At 39.7% G+C, this 18,933-nt stretch overlaps 1 protein-coding gene across 4 annotated transcripts in view; it reads right to left on the reverse strand.

Moving 5' to 3' along the window:
• Nucleotides 1-2,413: 2,413 nt before the first annotated feature.
• The window catches only part of MED13L (mediator complex subunit 13L), a 320,312-nt gene continuing 303,792 nt past the window's right edge, over nucleotides 2,414-18,933 (reverse strand). For all 4 annotated transcript variants that reach the window (XM_050748556.1, XM_050748557.1, XM_050748559.1 and 1 more), the window contains 7 exons: nucleotides 18,680-18,822; nucleotides 15,561-15,719; nucleotides 14,120-14,296; nucleotides 12,111-12,268; nucleotides 9,270-9,431; nucleotides 7,215-7,327; nucleotides 2,414-5,231 (listed from right to left, as the gene is read on the reverse strand). In XM_050748556.1, coding sequence (XP_050604513.1) covers nucleotides 5,099-5,231; nucleotides 7,215-7,327; nucleotides 9,270-9,431; nucleotides 12,111-12,268; nucleotides 14,120-14,296; nucleotides 15,561-15,719; nucleotides 18,680-18,822 — 1,045 coding nt within the window. In that variant the 3' untranslated portion in view covers nucleotides 2,414-5,098. The remainder of the gene's footprint in view (nucleotides 5,232-7,214; nucleotides 7,328-9,269; nucleotides 9,432-12,110; nucleotides 12,269-14,119; nucleotides 14,297-15,560; nucleotides 15,720-18,679; nucleotides 18,823-18,933) is intronic.

An 18,933-nucleotide genomic window follows, 5' to 3' on the forward strand; every position in this document is an offset into this window, starting at 1 on the left:
CTTACTGAAAAATGTTATAGCTTAAATTAAGACAATTACTATTTTACATGTTAAATTATTTAAATTGACATTCCCCCACAACGAATACTTCCTTGTGTTAGGGATTTTTTTCCCCCAGAGCTTCTGTTCTAAGCTCTGGGGTGGCCAATCTTACTGAATATTGTCTAGTCTTATAAAACAGGTGGATTGAAGCATGCCTCACCCAACAGCAAGGCAAAAGAGGTATACACTAGGCAGCAAGAGCCAGAGAAATGCTCAGAGATGCTGCCAATTCCACCAATTTCAACGTGTCTGCATGCTGTGAGCACTGGGTGAACTCCAGGACAGACGTGGTTCGACCCATATGGGTAACAGCCCGGACAGTGCCATGTTAGCAGATTATTAAAACTGAACATGTGCTTTCCTCACTTCCCTGCTTGTCTGAAAGAAAACAAAGAAAAAGTGGGACTAACGGGAATGTCTGTCTTGGGGTCTTCCCGTCACCTGGGAACTTAAATTCATTGAGGAAATAACCTTAACAGAGAAAAATCAATCCTTTGGTTCTTCCTGGAGATTACACTCTCTTTCTCATCAACTTCTATTTCTTACCTGCTTCATGATGTAGCGTTCTAGCTAGAAGCTGTTAAGTGTCAAAAAATCTTTTTTAAACTTGACCCTGGAATTTTAAGCAAAGCGGAGGAAGACTGGTAAATCTGGTTCCAGGCAGAGCAGGATGCCCAGGGCAAACTTTACAACCCTCTAATTACCTGGCACGACAGAATTTTCTAGTGGTGTCTCATTAGGTATTAATAACATGAAATAATTACTGTTAAAGTGACCTTTGTGTCAAGGGGATATAAACAAGAGAATCATTTAACACCAAGATAACATGGTAATAAGTGAAAATTGCATCTTGATAGGATTTCGGCGTGCGGTGAATTCCAAAGCACGATTTCCTTTCTATACTGGCTTGACTGTAAATGACAAGAGGCAGACTGTTTTCAGTATGTGGCTTATGCTTCTGCAGTATATGTCTTATGAGAAGTTTGCTTTTAAAAACCCATAGACGAACTGCACTTTTATAAAGACTTTTAGTGGTTCTTCGATGCCCAGTTGGTAACAAATACCTTTGCTCATGACTTCCTGAATAGTAAAAACAAAACCACATAACCACATGGTTGGAGGGAGTGAACTGGTGTGAAGAGCAGAATCTGGGTGATACAAACTGCTGAAGGCTGATGGCTTATCTACATCTAACTTGCAAGATATTGAAATGCATTCAGTAATTAATTTATCCTACCTCAAAGAGATTTTGCTGCAGTTGCTGAATTGGTACAGATGGGGCAGTTAGGAAAATGACATTCCCACTATAAAGCCAACACTCATCATTGAATATAGTACCACCCAATGTATGAGCTAAGCATTGAAGCTACTGAATGCTTGTAAAAGTACCTCCTAGTTCTGATTATTTAGTTGTTGCAGGACTACATGAAAGTTATATATGTAAGGCAGTAACTGGATGAGATCACTATTACCTTTTAACCAAAGAGTTGGCCTCACTTTTCTCAGCCTTTCTTCAACAGTGCAGCTGTAACATGGATACAAGCCGTTCAGTTTGCAAAGCATTTCTCATGGAATCATCCTCATCCCTCATTTGCAGATGAAATAACAGAAGGCTGAGTTGTCTCAATAGCTTTATCTTTGGATTCTGATAATGTTAGGTTCAGAACAACGTATATTTCTAAAATGATGAAGGGAGATTAAAAAGCAAGGCCTTTCCAATTATTCAAATGTTTATTGTAAGCTCTGCCAAGTCTTGGGGTTTAACCATTTTAATGAGAGATATTGCAAGGGTAGTATACAAAATATACCCTCGCAACTCTCGCTAGAACATGTGGCTTTTCCTAGCTGATGGACCCAAGAAGGGAACAGCATGGTAGATAGTGTGCAGCCAACAGGGACTTGTGTGTGGTGTATCAGATGCCAAACCCCCGTTACCAGCCTGCAAATCAGGAAAACAGCAAAGAGAGATGTATCTGTCATTTCTAAGAGACATCAAAAAGAAACTGGCTGAAGCTGTGAAGAGAAAGGCAGTGGAATATAAATATAGACTTGTCATTTGTGCTAGGATTGACCGCAATCTTACAGCTGAGAGACACCATTAGATCTCATCGACTCACAACAGTTGATTCAGTGTTGTGTGTGTGAGCATCTAAAAACTGATCCGGGAATGTACTTGTGCCCTGGAGTATAAGAATACAATTTCAGAACAGCTGTTGGGGGTGATCAGGGCGGTAAAATTCTACATCCATTTCACTGACTGGAAGGTAGAGCCTGGCTATTAATCTAGGGCTATTCAATCTATATACCTCTTGAGCAGGTGTAGATAATTTTATACAAAGGCAGGAGGGGAAGGGAAAAAAGCCACTCAAAGTTTCAGTAATTCAATAATTTATTCCTCTAAAAAAGTGTGTAAAAGTATATAGCTCTCATCCACAAGGTATATATGAATGACATTTAAAATGGAGGCCTTTTATTATTGTTTCTTTTTATCAAAGTCTTTTAGTGTACTGTACCAGCGCTATACTGTAGTTATTTTTTTAAATGAACTTCACATATTTTTGTATTCTTTCAAATTGTTTGCTATATATAAAAGAAGCTCACTGCAAAATGCTTGAAGGAAAAAAGGAAACAAAAGAAATTCAGAACTTCCCAGAAATGTACAGCTTTTACATTTAAAAAAGGTTCTGAAATATACATACAAGCATGCTGGACAATCCCACCCTTCTCCCCTCCCCACTTCCCCTTTTTTTGTTCAAACCATGGTAAGAGTTCTGATTTCTGCAGAATTTCCAAAATTAAAAATAAAAAAAAATAAAATAACTTCTCATTCTGTAGCAAATCCAGGGCTTGTACATTTCAGATTAATTCAGTAAAAAACTCACAAGTAAAATAATGCATATTTAAGGGAAATATTATACAGACTTTTTCACACAGAAGTACATAAGATTTTTTAAAATCTATTGCCATTCATTTATTTTTGCACAAAAACGTATAAATATGTCACCAGCTTTTCTTAACTTAAAAAACTTAAATAAAAGACACCAGATGAAAACTACCCTTTGCTGCCATTTTTTTTTTAAGTTTTTTGTAGGGGTTTTTTATTTTTTATGTTTTTTTTTCTTTTTCTGCTTAGAATTGGGTTTCTAGGGAAGAAAAGCCCCTGCATTAAAAACAGCCCATTTAAAAAAAAATTCAAAGTTCTGATGAATTCCGGGAAAAAAGCAACCCCAAAGTGGTAAAAGATTACAAATATCTACTTTACAATTTGTCTTCTCACCAAGATAATTTTATACAAGTTTACAATCTTCATCTTCTTATGCTCTTCAAAAGGCCTTGAGAATTTTCCTTTCTGATTAAGAAAAAATAGCACTGCAATATTTTTAAAGTCAATTTTACACTGTACACATTAGATACAAATGGTTTGATATATCAGATTTTTTATCCTATACATTGCGAAAGTCAACCCCCCTTCAACTGGTGGTACAGAGAAGAAAATTATCCATTTACAAGTTATTTCTCTGCTTTCACATTCCCACCACACAACTTTTTTTTTAATATAATGTTTTAAACTTTAGATTATTTCAAGAAAAATACTTTTACAAAATCATATCAATTATTACATTTTTCCTTTTTTGTTAATAACCAGGACATGGAAGTCTCTTGGAAGAACTTTTAAAATTTGCATGATTCTCTCCACAGATGACAAGAGCTCAAAGGCCTGGTCACAGTGGCTCCCGGGAGGCCAGTACACACCCACTGCCCTCAGACAGAAACACACAACACAAGGGTTAGAAACAGGGTTTCAAAGACAACCCTCTGGGCCAGGAATGAGGAGTCATAAAATACTTCAATTAGCCATTAATGCTTTAAAAAGGCATTTTTTAAAAAGTCCCACCACAAAGGCTCAACTTCAAGTACTAATTTAATGGTTAAGTTGTAATATTTCTTTGAAATAATATTCCTATGGTCCAGAAAAAATTCACCATATTTATAACTGATTTCATGAGCAAACACTTTCAATTGTTGTATGTACATAAGTCCCTTTTGATCTAATGAGAGGAGAGACCTGGCTTTCGGTAAGAATTCACTAGAAAATATATTTCCGTTGTGACTATATAAAACTAATTAAGGTACTTGCCTCCATGGCTCTGAGTTGAGCTTGACTGCCTTCTGTATAAAAATGTTATCCTTCATGAAATGCTGGCCACTTAACATGGCAGAACTTTTAAAACTCAGTTTGTTGTTAACAAAACCTACTGCTGGGTGGTTTTGAATATATTACTTTTAGGCATGATCTCCCCAATGTGTTTTTACTCCTTTTCCGGCTTCTAGGACAGAGGTATGTAGTCAAAGAATCCTATGGTGGATCTGAATTGGGTTTCAGCTACTGTACCTGGTCCTCGTGAATTAAAAAAACAAAGTCACAAAAACCATATGACAAAACAAATTAAAATAAATAAACAAAATGAAGCTGTCTCCAGACCTTCTGCATCCACACACAGGTGTGAAGTCAACCGAAGCACTCATGCCAATCTGGATGGGAGCACTAGGGAGACAGGAACCCCAGTATGAAACCATGTACTTGAGCTGGTTCTTATTTTTAAAAAGTCCCAGATTATGGAGTTCAGGTAACCCACAGGCCATACACCAGTAACTAGAGGATTTCATCCAAAGGGCTAGACTGCCCTCAATTGTATACAGAGGCTGAAAACACAGACTCTTGTGCAAAAGGACACTGTCTCTTCTGTTTCCCGCTGAAAAGCCACCAACCACCACCACTTCCTGGGACCAGTGGTTGGGGGCTACATACACCACCGCACTGGCTGAAAGTCACCACGTATGGAAGTTTCCAGGTCCATGAGAGAAGTGTCAAGGAGTCACTCTGGTAATGAACACTGCAGAATTGACATGTGCCTGCTGAGAAGGAATCACAGTGCAGGACTGTGGAGAGTGGTCTGAAGAAAAGGATGTGGGTTATTTGCAGAGTGTAGCAGGTTCCTTGGACTGAGGTTGCAGGGAGAAGGAACTGAGCCAGAGAGAACAAGTGCTTTTCCAATTAAAGTATATTCATGATGGCATTGTACAACTGAGTGAGCACCACAAAGTGGACGGGAAGGCAGGAAGTACGGTCCTGGGTGGCCGGATTGCACGTAAGCCAGGACAGAGCGTTGTACTGCTCCAAAACAAACCTGCCAAAGAGAACACACAGAGCAGGGGCATGAGCCTCAAGAGGGGCAGGCTGGTTCTCAGATTCTAACACATTCCAGATCTTAGCAGGAAGGAGGTCTCAAAGGCATCCTTTAACCTGCCCCAGGCTCTTTCCCTCATCCTTGTCTCATGTTCCTCCTTCCTTCTAGACATGGACTATCCAGTACAGTAGCCACCAGCCACACATGGCCACCGAGCTCTGCCAGTGAGGCCAGTCAGAACTTGTGTGGACTGCAGGTAAAAGGAGGCACTGGAGCCCAAACACTTAGAGGCCAGGTGCAGTGGCCCACGCCTGTAATCCCAGCAACTTTGGGAGGCCGAGGTCGGTGGATCACCTGAGGTCAGGAGTTCAAGACCAGGTGGCCAACATGGTGAAACCCCATCTTTATTAAAAATACAAAAATTAGTCAGGCGTGGTGGTGCATGCCTGTAATCCCAGCTACTTGGGAGGCTGAGGCAGGAGAATCACTTGAGCCTGTAGGCGGAGGTTGCAGTGAGATCATGCCACTGCACTCTAGCCTGGGTGACAGAACAGGACTCTATCTCCAAAAAAAAGAAAAAGAAAAAAAGAAAAGTATGTAAACATTTCATGAATATTTTTATATTGGTACATGTTGAAATAGCACTTTGAATATATTGAGTTAAATAAAATATATTATTAAAAGTCATCAGTTTCTTTTTACTATTTTAATGTGGCTAGAAGAAAAATTTTAATTAGATTTGAGGTTCACATTATATTTCTATTGGGCAGTGTTCCTCTAGGGCAGCAGTCTCCAACCTTTTTTGGCACCAGGGACCGGTTTTGTGGAAGACAATTTTTCCACGTGGTGGGGAATGGTTTCAGGATGAAACTATTCCACCTTAAATCATCAGGCATTAAGAGTCTCATAAGGAGTGCACAACCTAGATCCTTTGCATGTGCGGTTCACAATAGGGTTTGTGCCCCTATGAGAATCTAATGCCGTTGCCTGACAGGAGGCAGAGCACAGGTTGTAATGCTCGCTCGCCTGCCACTTACCGCACGCTGTGCGGCCTGGTTCCTAACAAGGCATGGACAGGGGTTGGGGACCCTTGCTCTAGGGGGCCTGGAAGCCAAATTTATGTTGATCAGGTTATTTTTATCCATAACTATAATTATACATTAATCTATAATGTACAGTTTCTTATCATTTCCTAACCATTTAAGAGTTATAAAACATTAGAAAAGGCCTGTATCTTTTCTCAAGGTAGATGAAGAATGTCTGTGGTTTGATTAATACCCATTTCTGGGATGCATTTCCCTACTATGTCATTTATGTTCTAGTTCATTTAAAAAAAAAACATAATCGGTAGCTCACGTCTGTAATCCCAACACTTTGGGAGGCTGAGGTGGGTGGATCATGAGGTCAGCAGATCGAGACCATCCTGGCTAACACGGTGAAACCCTGTCTCTACTAAAAATACAAAAAAAAGCTGTCACCCAGGCTGAGGCAGGAGAATGGCATGAACCTGGGAGGCAGAGCTTGCAGTGAGCTGAGATCGCGCCACTGCACTCCAGCCTGGGTGACAGAGCGAGACTCCGTCTCAAAAAAAAGAAAAAGAAAAGAAAAAAAAGAAAAAAGAAACAGGAAGCATAAAAAGTATTTTCAATGTGAGGTGCTTTAAAAGTTCCAGATACTGTCTTCTAACTATCCACCCCCGAGATCTGACCTCTCTTCATCACCGTGAAGTGCTTGCTCTGAACGGGAAGCAAAGGCAATTATAAATGCATATCACTGCCTAACTGAATCCAATGTGTCACACTCCCTGTCCCATGCAGCTATGGGGGACTGCAGCTCTCACTGACTCATCAGATAATGTTTCACTGCACAAATGGCAGCTTCTTTTCTATGAATACCACACTTAGATTAAAACACCTTGCAAAGACAACAGTAAAGGAATATCATTTCAAACTGCACTGCTATGATGCCTAGGTTGGTATCTACCTTAAAACATCAGACGTAGTTTTGGAGTCAAGAGGGTGTGGAACCCGCTGAGAATTCCTGGCAGGCAGAAGTTCGTCTGTCTGTGCTACTGAAATGTGGTGATGCAGCGAAGCCTGGTGAAAAAACAAAGGGAGTTACCTCTCTGGTCTAGACAATCACAGTGCAGAAGTGAGGGAGGCCATGTCTGCCAGAAGCAGATGCTCCCAAAAGTCCTTAGAAGTCAGAGTTTCTATGAGTCTATAAATTTTAACCTGCTCAGTAACCCCCAAGGTAATCCCAAGTAACTTCTCATCCTAGGGTTGGGGGGGGTGGGGAGGCAAACTTTTTGGGCTTTTTTGGTCTGCTGTATTTTGTTTCTTCAATGGAAATAGTCTAGCACACACAAAAATACTCTAATATATTATAAGGTCCCATGAATTGATATCACCAAGATGTAACAATTATCAATATTCACCACTTTTTTGTTTTCATTCTTCTGAATTATTTTAAACAAAACACAAATATTACCATCTCTACAAAACATTTAAAAAAAAAATAGCTGGGCATGGTGGTTTGTGCCTGTAGTCCCAGCTACTCGGAAGGCTGAAGCTGGAAGATTGCTTGAGCAATCTGGGAGGATGAGGATGCAGTGAGTTGTGATTGCAACACTGCACTCCAGCCTGGGCAACAGAGCAAGACTCTGTCTCCAAAAAAAAAAAAAAAAAAACCAAAAAACCCATAAAACAAATATTGTATCATTTTGCTTGTAAAAAGTCAGAGATATCTCACATAAGGACCTTTAAACATAACAGTAATTATCACACAATAAAAATTCACAATGATTCCTTAATATTATCACCCCAATCACCCCATCTGCAGGATAATAAGATAATGCTCCCTTATTATCTCAAAAATGTCTTTTTATATTTGGTTTACTAAAATCATGAGCCAACATGATCTGTACGTGACAAATGATTAAAGGCACGAAATGTCTACTGTCCCACCTGAAGTAACATGATTCATCACTGGGTTCAGGTGGTACCAGCGTACTACACCCATCATAAAGTTCCTCATCAAGTTTTCACCCAATGGTTTTGGTATTACTTTATATGTAAACGAGAGGCAATATATAAATGCTTTCTCTTTATTTTTTATTTTCAGACTGAGTTGATGCTCTAGCAGTTAAAAATGACTGATTTTTTGTTTTCCAACACAATTATGAACCAAGGATTTGTTTCATTCTATCACTGTCATCATTTGTTTTAATGATCACACGGTCCCATCCTAGCCCTGGACAATCGAGCTGCCCTCTAAGATGGCTCCTGAGGCCCTGATGGACCATCATGATCTTTGGTAACTTTCTTGCTTTTAGGTGTGACAAGATGCCCTAGGTTCACTGGGAACATTTCCTGCTTCATACCTGGAATCAGTCATCTTCAAATAACCATAGTACCTTTAAGTGACAACAGTGTGTAGGAACCACAATTGTGGCAACAGAGGTGTTTATTGCTGCTAAGCTTTTTCAGCAGACAGAGCTAAAAAAATTGGGATTAAAAGGTTAAAATTGGGATTAAAAGGTTAAAATTAAAACCTTTAAAATTGGGATTAAAAGGTTCCAAGAAATATAAAGGAAGGAGGAAGTGCAAATGTGAGATGTTTTTAGCCGACTCTTACCCTGCTCTAATGAAGAATGAGAGGAGTCCATGGCAGGGGAGGAAGAGGACGGCTGGTTACTATACCCTCGACGCAAGCTTAACTTTACTGATAGTGACGCAATATAGACTTGGAGAAAGACCATTACACTGAACCCCATGTATCCACCCTAGATTTACCCTCTGGGCCCCACTGTCTCCTCCTTGGGCTACTGTGATTCATTTCTTTGTGACATGGTTTTGGGTCCTCCTAAATTCTACTCTCCACCTACAACTGTAAAATTTCCTCAGAGTGTAAGTAGATACAAGAGAAAAAAGGAACAGAATAAGATTATGATGCCTAAAACTGAAATTTCTAAGCAAAATCAAATTTAAGCATAAATCACTCATTCCTTGCAAACTTCTAATATGATACCAAACCAACCTTTAAGAAGAGAGGGCACTGGTTTTGAGCCTGGGGACACGATGACCAAAACCACTGGGGAAGATTCTCAGCTTTGGCAGTTGATACAAAATACCCAAGGGCCAGGGGCTGCTGCTTTAGTTCCTCTGGTGCTTCTCTAGAAAGAAGACGCTCACCCTGGCTCTGAAAAACAAAAATCCCAAAAGCATGATCAACATTTATCTGAAACCTTGAAAAACAAACTTTCGTCAGTTCACTCTGCACACTGCAGTGAGTGATCCCCTTTGTGGCAGCATCTCACAGAAAGCCACAGGTGGCTGAGAAAGGAAAGCAGGGCCGGCACTGTCTTTGCTGCACACATAGAGAAGATGCCAGCAAAGCTGACAGCCTCAGTCAACTAAGTACGGATTTATTTGCTTGGGTTTCTTTTCTATGGGATGGAAGATCAATTCCATGGCATCGTGATGTAACAAACTAAAATGGAAAGATTACAATCTCTGACAGCAGAAGTTTCTACCATACGCAGGTGCTCTTTCACCAGCAACCAACCACAGACACAAGAGCTCACCAGCTTGACCAGGACAATGTGACACCAGTACATGCACAGCACAAATGTTCCTGAGCTGCCAGTAGTGCAAGATCTGCTCACAGAGAAGCCATGTTTTCATCTGCAGCATTCCTCTTAATAAGAGACTCCTGGAAGAGGCTCACTATGTTTTGCTGCAACTGACATTTTTCTTATCTGTAATTCTTTTAGCTAGCTTCAACAACTGAAAATGTACCTTTCATGTAAGCAATAAGTAACCCATTTGTTTTTAAAAGGCTCTGTTTAGGCTGGGTGTGGTGGCTCGCACCTGTAATCCCAGCACTTTGGGAGGCTGAGGCAGGCAGATCACTTGAGGTCAGAATTTCGAGACCTGCCTGGTGAACACGGTGAAACCCCAACTCTACTAAAAATACAAAAATTAGCCAGGCATAGTAGTGCATGCCTGTAATCTCAGCTACTCAGGAGGCTGAGGAAGGAGAATCCCTTGAACCCAGGAGGCGGAGGTTGCAGTGAGCCAAGATCACGCCATTGCACTCTAGCTTGAGCAACAGAGTGAGACTCCATCTCAAAAAAAAAAAAAAAAAAGCCTTCTGTTTAGAAGGAAAAAATAATCTGCAGCTACTACATCAAACTGTATCAATTCTGAGTTGATTAAAAAATAAAAAATTTACTGCCACTTTGAAGGCATTCTTTTCCCTGCTATAATGTCTTAACTGGATATCAAAGAATGTTTAATGCTTCAAAAAAAGGAAATGCTTAAAGCCTCTTGGAGGTCACCTGGCTGCAGGTGCTCAGGATTGAAAAAGGCCACCTGGCTAGCTTCAGAACAGCACTGTCTAAATCATGACACTGAATTAAAGACTTTAGTGCTTAAGGCTCCAAAAAAAGGGAGAAACACAGCATACCTCTGTTTCTTACACAACTAACATTACACTTTAATGACCAATTCTTTGTTAATGCATAAACTGAATTACAAAAACAGGTACTGGGAGGTAGTTGCTATTATTCCACTTCACAGATAAGGTAACTCAGGCTAAAAGAGGTGAAGTTAGGTTGTCCAAGGTCACAAAGCCCGCAGGCCCAGACCTGCAATTCAGAATTGTCTTTAACAGACTGTGGGGCATGCATTCTTAGCTACTATGCTATTTACCTACAGAATTCAAATTAAACTTAACTTTAAAAAAATAGGCAATGTAAAATTTGTGGTTTTTGTTCCTATCACAACCATTTCCCATGAACAAATTGTCATTAACTGGTAAGTAACTGCAAAGGAAACAGACTTAAAACCCCTTCCTTCCAGAAGAGGGTAACAGCGGCAGGTATAACATGGGAACACTCTGAGATGCCCTCCTCTGGTCTCACCTGCTCTGTGACTAATCTAAGTTAGAAACCTTCTTTTTCTCCATCGTCTAATAAATTCAGTGCTGGGAATAAAAGTCCCCCCAGTGAAAACTTTAGTCCTTTATATCCATCTTTGTGTCTAAATAAATGAGTATGAGCAGGGTTGCTTATGCTTGTTCAGTCTAAGACACCAGACATAGCTATTTTTCTAAGTCTTAACCCCTCAATCTCGTAACATTTTAAATAAACAGTACAATACAGTGATGCAGCAGGAATCATCTAACTGAAGCAAAGTTACCACAAGCTGTGGCAGAACCCTCTAACTCTTAAATCTTCTGTTCATTCACCTCCAATATCCCTGAGATATTTAAAGATGAAACCAGTTGTAAGCTCTGGTTTTTTCCTTAATACTCTGGCATTAACCTGGACATATCTGTAAAATCAATCTCCTGGTGGCTCTTGCCATTCCTGTGGGTCAGCTAGAAAGAAGGCGGCTGCAAAATGACTAAGCCAGGACACGCAAAGAGCATGGCAGGCTCCTTTCAGAACAAGCCATCACCAACAACTTGTTCTTCAATCAGCACAGTTACTGTTGAATAAGTACGGTTGTTGTACTGATCTCTTAAAAGCCACTATTTCGGCAAAAAATAACATTGAAAAAAAAACAACTGGGAAGCAGCAAGCAACTAGAACTAATTTTTGCTAAGAAAACAATGCATAAAAAACCCTTGCATCTGTAACAGGACTAGTCTTCTATTAAAACTTATTCATCAGAAACGATAACACATTTATTTCAAATTCCTGCCTTGTATTCAAAATGGAACTACAGTCAGTTTCCCACACTTATTTCACTTGTACCAAGGACCCAGACCATCAAGAACTGTGCGTGTGGGAACAAGATGATCGGATGTCAAGCGAATTATCTTCCTGAAGGCTGTGGTTGTCTTAAACAATGTACTCCAAATCATCCTTACCCGACTATGCTGGAAGTGAGAGCCCACACCAATTCCAGAAGGAGAGCCTGGGGAGGGTACTGGGGAGGAGTTGGGAGAGGAATGGAGGTTCCCAGTCATTAATATGCCAATATCATTGTCCATATCATCTGGGAATGGAAGGTCAACAAACATATCATCTAGAGGGAAGAGGGGGGAAAAAAAGCACAAAAATTAAAAAGATAGTCCATATCAATTATCATAATAATCCAACTGAACCTATGTCATGTTTTGTTGGCATATGGCTATTCTGGACACACACATTAAGAACTGAGATGCAGGAGGACCTACTGAGGGCAAGCTATTACAAATTATTCTCTCGCTTTGTGCTCTCTCCAATGATCTCCTTATGTAAAGTATTAACAGAATGCAATCAAGAATGTAACATAAAAACCAACACTCTACATAGCCTCCAAAGGCACATAAAAACATGGCTAAAGAGCTAAAGCAGCAATTTAATCATTAAAGTTGACACCATTCAAAAACACAGTAGACTCCATCAATGTATCCAATTAGCATCTAAAACACCAGAGGCTGAATGAATGCATGTTAATGGGCGTGAACTTGCCCTGAAAATGGAGACCTATTCCAAAAGCAAATCAAAGCACAATGTTTTTTCTCTCTCTCTCTCCCCTCTTTTTTTTTTTTTTTTTTTTTTTGAGGTGGAGTCTCACTCTTTTGCCCAGGCTGGAGTGCAGCGGCACGATCTCAGCTCACTGCAACCTCCGCCTCCTGTGTTCAAGTGATTTCTGGCTAATTTTTGTATTTTTCATAGAGACGGGGTTTCACCATGTTGGCCAGGCTAGTCTCAAACTCCTGACCTCAAGTGATCCGCCTGCCTCGGCCTCCCAAAGTGCTAGGATTACAGGCATGGGGTGCACCTGGCTCAATGTTTTCATTAAGAAATCCTCCCCGACACTATAAAAGTAAGGTACATCCACAGCAGAAAATTTCTAAAGAAAAGTATAAAAAGTGAAAACCATCACCTAGAACCCAATCACCATGACCTTTTTTTTCTATGATTCTTTTATTTTCTCATATATTTGTTAATCCATTGTAATCATACCAGACATAAAATTTGGTATCCTTTTCCCCATCCCCTTTACCATAAGTAAACACTGGTAGGTGTTACAATTTCTTCAAAAACAATGCAAATGGATGCACAGTACTGAGCATTTTATAGTTTATAAATGATCATTTTTTAAAACAGATGCCTTAACAGATACTCAAAAATTTCCATTAAGAATAATCAAATAAGGAGTTTCTCTATAGCAAATTAGATTCCCATCAACTAGCTAAAGGAAGGTGCTCTCTTCATATTGCTTAGTACTTCAAACATTTCAAATCACATCTTCAAATATTTACTGAAAGAGTGGCACCCAAGTACAGAACACTGCCACACAGATATTATTTTTTGCCTTTAATGAAAAACAGAAGAGGCCGGGCGCGGTGGCTCAAGCCTGTAATCCCAGCACTTTGGGAGGCCGAGACGGGCGGATCACGAGGTCAGGAGATCGAGACCATCCTGGCTAACACAGTGAAACCCCGTCTCTACTAAAAATACAAGAAAATTAGCCGGGCGAGGTAGCGGGCGCTTGTAGTCCCAGCTACTCGGGAGGCTGAGGCAGGAGAATGGCGTGAACCCGTGGGGGTGGAGCTTGCAGTGAGCCGAGATCGTGCCACTGCACTCCAGCCTGGGGCACAGAGCAAGACTCCGTCTCAAAAAAAAAAAAAAAAAAGAAAAAGAAAAAGAAAAACAGAAGAAAGTCAATTGCCCAAAAGAGGAAAATATTTATTTGGTTTTGTTAATTGTGCAGATAAATTAAAGCTTTAAGACCAAAAAGATTCTCAAACCATCTATCCCCTCTTTATAGTTCCTGGGTTGTTTATTACAATACAGAAAAGCCATGTGGCAGGGCAGCCCAGTGATTCCATAATCCAGCTCTGCCCTGCACGAAGGTGAGCACTATCCATACAGGTCTTCTACTCACCATTGTTGGGGCTAAACCCATCTTCATTGGGGTAGTTGGCTGGAGCCACCTGGATGGTTGATGATGTTGGGAACACCAAGATGTGTGTACAAGAAGCATCTTGAGGGGTGTTGAGCTGAGATGACTGCATGTTCAGTGCAGTACTTCGGCCAAAAACAGAGCCCATTGTGACAGCATCTTTAAAGAAAAAAATAAAAAGAATTATATCAATCAATGATCTGGAGTGGTATGAGTCTGATGAAAATGCCATGATAAATACACACTCAAAGTTGAGTCCAATTGTTTAAATATCTTCAAAGAAACTGACTCAGAGCACATAGCTATCTATAATAACCCAAGTTTCATTTCACATTGAAAAGGTTAAGATAAAATTGGATCAAGTCCACTAAATGTTTTAATTACTTACATAAGAAGTATTTCTAAAAATAAACCCCCTACTTTCTTTCCTCCTCTGGTTGTTCACAATTTATAAAGTACTGTTCTAAATGGTTAACAATCCTATAGAAACAGTACCATAAAAATCAATATATGTTGTAACACTTAATGAATGCTTACTACATGCCAGCATTTGTGCTAAACTCTTCATTCAAGTTATCGCATTTGATCACCATAGCATTTGAAGGCAGGAACTATGATCCCCATTTATAGATGAGGACAAAAGCACAAAGAAGTTACGTAACTGCCCAAGTGGTAGAGGCAACAGAGGTAACCTATGGTCTAATGAGGACATCTGTCTCTCACTGGATTGATGACAAGTAACCCCATTCTCACACCACAATACTATTGACTTTTATAAGGAATAAGTGGGGAAGGTCCCCCATTGGATTCAAGAAATATCTGGATGGTAAAGATAGGTTATAAAAGTATAAAATCGCTTAGTTGCTGGTTTTAAAAAACGAGCCAGATTCTTAAGAAATTCTGTGGTCACATGTTTTGGCCATCCACAAATGACACCTACATCTATTGAGAGCTTACTGTGTACCAGGTACTGTGCTATTGCCTTCCCATTCATCTTCAACCATATCAGAGAGACTACAGAAACATCCCTTCGAGGCTGTTGTGGGATTCTGCCAAATGCATGTCTTCAAAAGGATATTCAAATATGCATCATGGTGGGGTCTACTTTAGTAGTTCTTTGGAGGGTGATCTTCATATACTAACAACAAACTGGGGTCAGGTAACAGTCATTAGCCATGATTCTATGAGATCTCAATTATACTCAGAACTTAGTCTTTCTTCCGAGCTTTGGTCAACAAACATGATAAAATCACAAACCACTTCCCATGGAAGGGATCGAACGTTTTCCATCTTTAAGCCCCAAATACAATCTTCTCTCATAGAAATATAATGAAGACAATTCTACGCTTGTCTGTGGACTTAAGTTTGAGTGGACTGAATTGATGTGATATGTAATTAATGACAATGACACGAAGAAATTTACCTGGCATCACTACAAAGGACCCCTGGGGCTCCATGGCAACCAGGCAGGCACTAAGGATAGAAGGAGAGTCTGCGGCAGAGATTCCACACATCCGGCACACATCCTTGAGCTTTTTGCTGATTGTCTGTAGTGAACATTCTCCAAGGAGGATACTCCAATCTGAAATCAAATATCACAGTCATACACAGTCTTTAGAAATTCATACTGATGGGAGATTTGAGCTTTTTAGCAGTTCTGCCCGGTAATTGAATTTCCAAGGTTGGGCCCTAAAGGGAATTATGGCTTTACAGAGGTTCCCCTCCTTGCTATAAAGAGAATGTTACTCGACTTCTATTACACTTCATTAACAAAGGAACAAAGGCCTACTATTCTGTAGGCTGATGTCATGTCTGAAATGACCTTTGAGAGTCCAGCACTAATCCAGTCTAATCTACCTAGACCAGATTTAGGCACTTAGAGTGCTTTTCCATGATGGCAGCAGTGTTAGCTGCCCTGTCCTTTCTCCTCCTTCTCAAGGTTCAATTCTTTGAGTACTCTGCTCTGGAGGAGAGCACTGGTGGGTGGAGGTAAACCTGAGTTTTGGTTATTGCTGTAGGTTAGTTATTTCCATGAAAGGCAAGCAGCAGCAGAAATGAAGAGAAATAGTTCTTAGAACACCCAAAGAGCTCACAACGAGTGTGAGTAAAGTGCTCCAAACGATGCTGCACTAATAGCGGAGACTGAAAAGTTGGCATACATTTTCTTTCTAATGTTTACTGCCTCCAGACAAAAGCATTATACCTAACTGGAGCACTGTGGAGGATTATGTTACTCTGAGAAGTGGAAAGCACTTGGTCCCCTCTTCCTACCTCCCTTACACACATGAAGTATGTGCCATTCCTATGCATCGCCCCTGCTCTCGGATCCCATCTTGCTCATAAAATGCCACACCAGTGCAGGCTGCTCTACCTCCACACTCTTTTTTTCCCCCAAATAAGCTGCCATTTCTCCCTTTAAAGAGCAAGTGAATGGAGAACTGTTCCCATATTCCCAAAGAACCCAAAACTGAAGTGGCTGAAATAAGAGTGGCCAGGAACATGAAGAATGTGTGTTTTAAAACTATGGAAAATCACAGATGTGAGCTTCATATTTCAAACCAAGTAAGAAAGAAAAGGCAGTGTGTATTTTCATCATAAAGACTCTGGGAGATAAGAAACAGAAATTCACAAAGCTGACTCTGAAACCTCAGTCTCCTGTCACACACTGTCCCATGGAGATGCAAAGTGGCACAGACCTTGGATCCCCAAAGGAAGGAGCTGTAGATTAGTAAACAGATTTCCTGTACACTAGGTTCTTCCCATGTTTTTATTCCTGAACATACATTTTCTTTCAATCTTTTGATGGGTTCCTCCAGTCACACATTCCTCTCCACTAAGAGATAAGGAAGAAGAATGTGCCCTTATAAAAATCATACAAGGGAAGGAGATGGCCTTAATAATTTTCCAAAATACCAAGTGACTAGACTATTACTCTATATTTTTATCCTCCCTCTTCTTTCCTATTATAGTCTAACTTTCCCCAAGGGTTAAGAATAGCTCAAAGCCTTTAAGAAATAAGATTGACTGAAAAAGCAGACTGGGGAGGAAGACAGAAAATTCTGACAGAAATAAAATGATGAATCCCCTAACGTATTAGACCTCCAGGCACTTGATACAAGATTCATTATGATAGTCCTTTAAAAAATGAAAAGGGTCTATTAGTCTACAGTACAACTTATTACAAAAAAAAAAAAAAATGTAAATGCCAAAGAAAACATTTACTTAATACATATGATGTAATAGTTATATAAACTGCTGTTAAACCTTGAAAATTTGACACCAGATTTAACCTGCATTGTAGGAAGTGAGGTACACTTAAGCACTCCTACAGTGCAAGTTATATCTGTACCAGTGATTTTTGTTTAGGGAATCTACAAATACCTGATGTGAATTTCCTATAAAGAAATAACGTACATGGTCTAATGCAGGGGTCAGCAAACTATGATCCACAGGCCAAATCCTGCCTCTCGTTTGTTTTTGTAAATAAAGTTTTATTAAAACACAGCCGTCCACACTCATTTAGGTATTGTCTAGAGCCACTTTGACGTTACAACGGCAGAACTAAATAGTCAGAACAGCAACCATCTGGCCTGCAAAGCTGAAAATATTTACTATCTGGCCATTTACGAAGAAACTTTGCTGACTCTGCTCTAATGTATTTGCACCCAGGAAGCCACTAAGCTGATTTGTGACATAAGTCTTTCTTTTGTGCAGATCTTAGGAAAAAACTTCTCCCATCTGAATGCATATATTGAACTTCTTATAAATGTGTCATTAATTAATAAGGCTTTAAAAATAATCTAAGCTTATTGATACTATTCACATAAACCTGTACAAGTAGCTACACTGGGATAGTAAATGAGCTGGGCTCAGTACCAAGCAAGGCAGCTGCTGGTGGTCAGTTGTGTTGTGTTACAGTTAAAGTGCTTCCTAACCGACTGTTACATTTATGAAAAAGAATATAAGCAGTGGTAGTTGGGGACTGAACTTCAAAAATCTGCTCTTTTAAGCTTCCAGGCTGAAGAACATCAGACAGTGGCAATGTGAATAAAGACTGCTTCTACTGACAACTACTTGTCCTCATGAAACAGGATTTCCTTGCTGTTGTGCCACCAAAAAAACTAAAGAAACACAAAACTCATCATCAACCACCAAACAAATTGAAGGCTGTTTTTATATGACTTCAACTGTCACCTACAATCACTGATATAAAATTTTTGTCTTAAAACTGACTAGTTCTTCTCATTGACTCAATATATAAATAAATGTTCGAAATGTGAATTTACTATCATTTTTATATTAATAAAACTCTTTTTGTTTTATATCTTGGGGCTCAATATTTAAGATTTTATTTGGATAAATGATTTTGCTGCCAAAGAAAAGTTTAAAACTGGTTTATCCTGCACATATAAAAGAACCATAAAATAGAATCTGCTTAATTCTTACTACAAATTTAAACATTTCCTCCCTTAGTTCAGTTAATGACATCAGCTCAGCCCTTTTCCTCTGTTTTCTGCAAATACTTCTTCAAAAACTTCTCACCTTTAAGCTCCCCATGGCCAAGACGCCCAAGTCGCCCGATTACAACTCTCCAGGGTAGAGATGTCATTTGGACAATCCCTATGCACCATTCCCATAACTTCTGTAATCCAATTTTACGTGCAGATACTTTACTCCTCCGTGACCTAACAAAGAAAGAAATGGGGAAAGGGAAGGGGTCCCTAGATAAATCAGAGTTATCACTTGTAAGACAAACACTAGAAATTCCAAAGAACCTATCCATGTGTACCCACTTC

The sequence above is a fragment of the Macaca thibetana genome, chromosome 11, assembly GCF_024542745.1.
Source record: "Macaca thibetana thibetana isolate TM-01 chromosome 11, ASM2454274v1, whole genome shotgun sequence".
NCBI lineage: Eukaryota > Metazoa > Chordata > Mammalia > Primates > Cercopithecidae > Macaca > Macaca thibetana.